General features: G+C 38.2%; 1 protein-coding gene across 3 annotated transcripts in view; it reads right to left on the bottom strand.

Annotated features, from left to right (window-relative positions):
• The window catches only part of nr6a1a (nuclear receptor subfamily 6, group A, member 1a), a gene marked incomplete at its 5' end in the record, with an annotated part of 251,571 nt that overhangs the window by 19,295 nt on the left and 228,546 nt on the right, over window positions 1-3,730 (bottom strand). For all 3 annotated transcript variants that reach the window (XM_014009966.1, XM_014009967.1, XM_014009968.1), the window contains 1 exon segment: window positions 1,878-2,108. In XM_014009966.1, coding sequence (XP_013865420.1) covers window positions 1,878-2,108 — 231 coding nt within the window.

Below are 3,730 nucleotides of genomic sequence, written 5' to 3'. Positions count from 1 at the left end.
TTTGTCGCGTTCAGACTGTCATAAAAAAATCGGATATGAGTCAGATGGGTCAGAAAAAATCGGATTTGTCGCGTTCAGACTGTCATAAAAAAATCGGATATGAGTCAGATGGGTCAGAAAAAATCGGATTTGTCGCGTTCAGACTGTCATAAAAAAATCGGATATGAGTCAGATGGGTCAGAAAAAATCGGATTTGTCGCGTTCAGACTGTCATAAAAAAATCGGATATGAGTCAGATGGGTCAAAAAAAATCGGATTTGGGTCGGATTTGCCTGCAGTGTGAACGTAGCCATAGACTGCTGAGCAACTGAGCACATTTCCTCACTCTGCTGCTGTCTTTATTTGCTCAACTCTATGTTTGCATTTACAGTTAGTGGTCCCACTATCCTGTGTTTTTCTTACATTTTCTTCCCTAGAAATTAAGTGTTGATTACTCAGAGTTAAATTTGCTTCATGCTTTATGTTAGACTTGCCTTTAATTAAAGTCTTGAAGATACAGTATAATATCCAAAATGAGGTCTTCAATTTGGAAGATCCCAGAAAATATGAACATATTTCCACAGCAGGGGGCAGTGTGTTCCCATAAAAGTGCAACAAACTGGCTCCGTGCACATAAGACACTAGGCTAAATACAGAGGCTTGTTGCTGGAATTGTTGTTTAGAAGCTTTATTTGGACATACAGGAGCTGACTGAAGCTTAGGATTAAAGACCTGGTTTTATTAACCTTGAAACAATCTTTTTTAATGAAATTAGTAACATGTTGGTAAATTAAATATGTTGAATGAAGCCAATACAGCTACAGCCTAAATTTCCAGCATAGCTAACAATATCTAGTATTATAAACTAAGAAAATATTACTTCATTTTCTTGCATGAAGTGTAAAAACATACATTTAAAAAGAGCCAACAGAAACAGACTGAAGAGTAAGTCTACCAGATGGGGTGAAAATTCAGGCAGATCTGTGAGCAGTAGAAAATCTGATGGTCACACGAGTTTTATGCTTCTGCAGTGTTTTATGACAAAATTTCAAACATAATTTAGCTCAAAACGTTTTCTTCAGAACACAAAAATAAAGTCTAAGGAAGGTTTGGTGTGCACTCTGCACTTTGCGTATTTCTAAAAGTTTAATTCCTATTTCAGTTTGAGATACACTGAAGACAAAAAAACGCCTGTTTGATTACGATTTCTATATGGACCAAAGAAAGTTCAGAGATAAGGAATTTGCTTTGAAAACACTTGAATTTTTTAAAGAGCTTTAAATTCAGAGTGTGACATAAACTGTCATTTGCACATTTCTCTAGAATAAATAAAAATCATAAAACTTACATTAAAATTGTTTGAAAATTCTAAAAGATATAAAAATGACAGTTCTGACATGTTGAGTCCATTTTTCTATGATGTTTAAACTTTAAAAGCCGTTTCTGCAATGTAGTCTGAGCTACAGAGCTCTAAAGAGATTTGGTTCTCGTGTTTTGCTAAAGTCTCAGATTCCTTTTTTGATTCCTTGCAAATTTTTGCCTATTTTTTTTTTTTGACGTTCCACTGCCTAAAGTCAGAAGACACTATTTTATGTGAGCTGAACATTTTAGTGCACGTTTTTTGTCAAAGCTGGGGTGAATGCAAACATACACAAATGTCTGGGTTAGACATCAGCACCCTTAAAAGCAGCAGATAAACTACCCAAAGTTGGTTCTAGTCTTGTTCCTTAAGGGTTTTATGCCTTTCACTATGTAAAGAGATGGACAGCTAAACATAGTTTATTAAACCTAAATGAAAAGTACTTTTAAGATTGCTTATTTGTATCATAAACTAATACTGTATCTCAAGAGTAGAGGTGTAAGTGTTGCAACATATTTTTTGGGGGTATCAACTTTACCTTTGCGGTTCATCCCCATCTGCAGGCACTTGAGCAGGCGGCAGTACTGGCATCGGTTGCGCTGCTTGCGTGACATCTCGCAGTTTTTGTCACGACTGCAGCGATACACGCGCTTGTTGCAGATGCTGCGCTTGAAGAAACCCTTGCAGCCCTCGCAGGAGATGATGCCATAGTGCAGGCCTGTGGCCCGATCCCCACAGATGAGGCAAGTACGCTGGTTAGCTGCATCATCTGCACATGGGAGGGAAAAGAAGTGGAGAGAAAAAAGTATTTAGAAGCATTTTCACCTACTAAAGAGTGCTAATTAATCCACATCCTAGAAGTATTAAATATAAGAATTAGTGGGAGCATAAACCTTACTGAAGGCACATTTATTTTTGCAATCATAAGGGAGGATGGAGCTTACGGTAGAGCCAGGAGCTAGTTAATATGAGGCATTTGGAAGTTTTGACTCTGGTTTTGTGAAAGTTGGGGGTGTAACAGGAACTGAGATGGAGAGCTGAGCTGTCTTTGCAATGATTTATTCAGTAGCCCAGATGAGCCAAAATGACGAGTGGTTTGTTTACAGTCTCTCCTGTCTCTTAACAGCAGCAGTATCACATAAAGGTGTCTTATTCTAATAAGACATCGAACTCTTTGCAACATGCACCTGTGCATCCATACGTGCCACATTTACTGAAAAAATGTAATATCCTTGTAATGTGTCACCAACCCACACTCTCAATCGATTTCACTCTGATGTCTAAACGAGTAACACTTCATCTATACTAATGTGACCTCAGAAGAACATCATAACAGAAATAAACTAATGTGATAAGTGACTGCTAACAAAAACTGGAGTGGACCCAAGCATGGAGCTGGATAGAACAGGACGACTTAAACAATGTGTTAAAAAGCAGATAAAAGGACACCAGTAACAGGTTTACAATGCTGGCTTTGTACTGTGTTAATCATAAAACAGCCACAGGATGAAATTTCAGCAAGAAAGCTCCTGTAAGGAGGATGATCAACAGATTCTTGAAGCCACTTTGCTAATCATCAAAGAGAGTAGAATGAGACAACTGCTGAAAATCTCCTCTTACAGCTCCAAACCCCCAACCTAATGTCTGACTGCAAATATTCAGCAACAAACGGCACAAAAACGCACACTACACTACGGTGGCCTGGAGGTGCAAAACAACATTAAAAAACCTGAAAAACGTTTACGTGTTCTGAAACAAATTTACATTTCAGAAAACAAATTTACAACATTCAAAACACTTACAAATCCTGAAACAAAATTACATTTTAGAAAACAATTTTACATTTAGAAAACAAATTTACATTTCAGGAAAAAAAATACATTAAAAAAACAAATTAACAAAATACAAAACACTTTTACAAATCCCAAAACAAATTTACATCTTACATTCCGGAAAGGAGGAGAACGAAACTTCTGGGAGGTGGGGGGTGGCAGAGCTTCTGGGGGGGGCTTGGAGGGCAGCACGCCCCCAGCCCGGGCCCCGCCCCAGAGGGACGCGAGCATAACACGCCTCAGGCGAGCTGGAGGAAGTGGGCCCTCTGATTGTATCCAGAAGAGCCCAGTCTGCTTTGTTTTATAACTTCTTTCAGGGACCAAATAACAAAACACAAACATTTTGCAGATCTAGCAAAAACACTTCTTGTCAACCATCCTTGGATGTAAGGAGCATTTGAACGCAGTTTTAGTTTTTTTTAGTTTGAGCTTTTATTGTTTAAACCTGAATGATGAAACTGAACCTCATTTAACCTCATACAAGAACAGCCTAAAAATGATTAAAACATCACTTCACTGAAAACTGTAAAGCATGTGTCAAACACAAGGCCCGCAGGCC

This window comes from Austrofundulus limnaeus, unplaced genomic scaffold (genome assembly GCF_001266775.1).
Source record: "Austrofundulus limnaeus strain Quisiro unplaced genomic scaffold, Austrofundulus_limnaeus-1.0 Scaffold64, whole genome shotgun sequence".
NCBI classification, from domain to species: domain Eukaryota; kingdom Metazoa; phylum Chordata; class Actinopteri; order Cyprinodontiformes; family Rivulidae; genus Austrofundulus; species Austrofundulus limnaeus.
The sequence above is the reverse complement of the archived record's forward strand: the minus strand, read 5'-3'. Positions and strand labels throughout refer to the sequence as shown.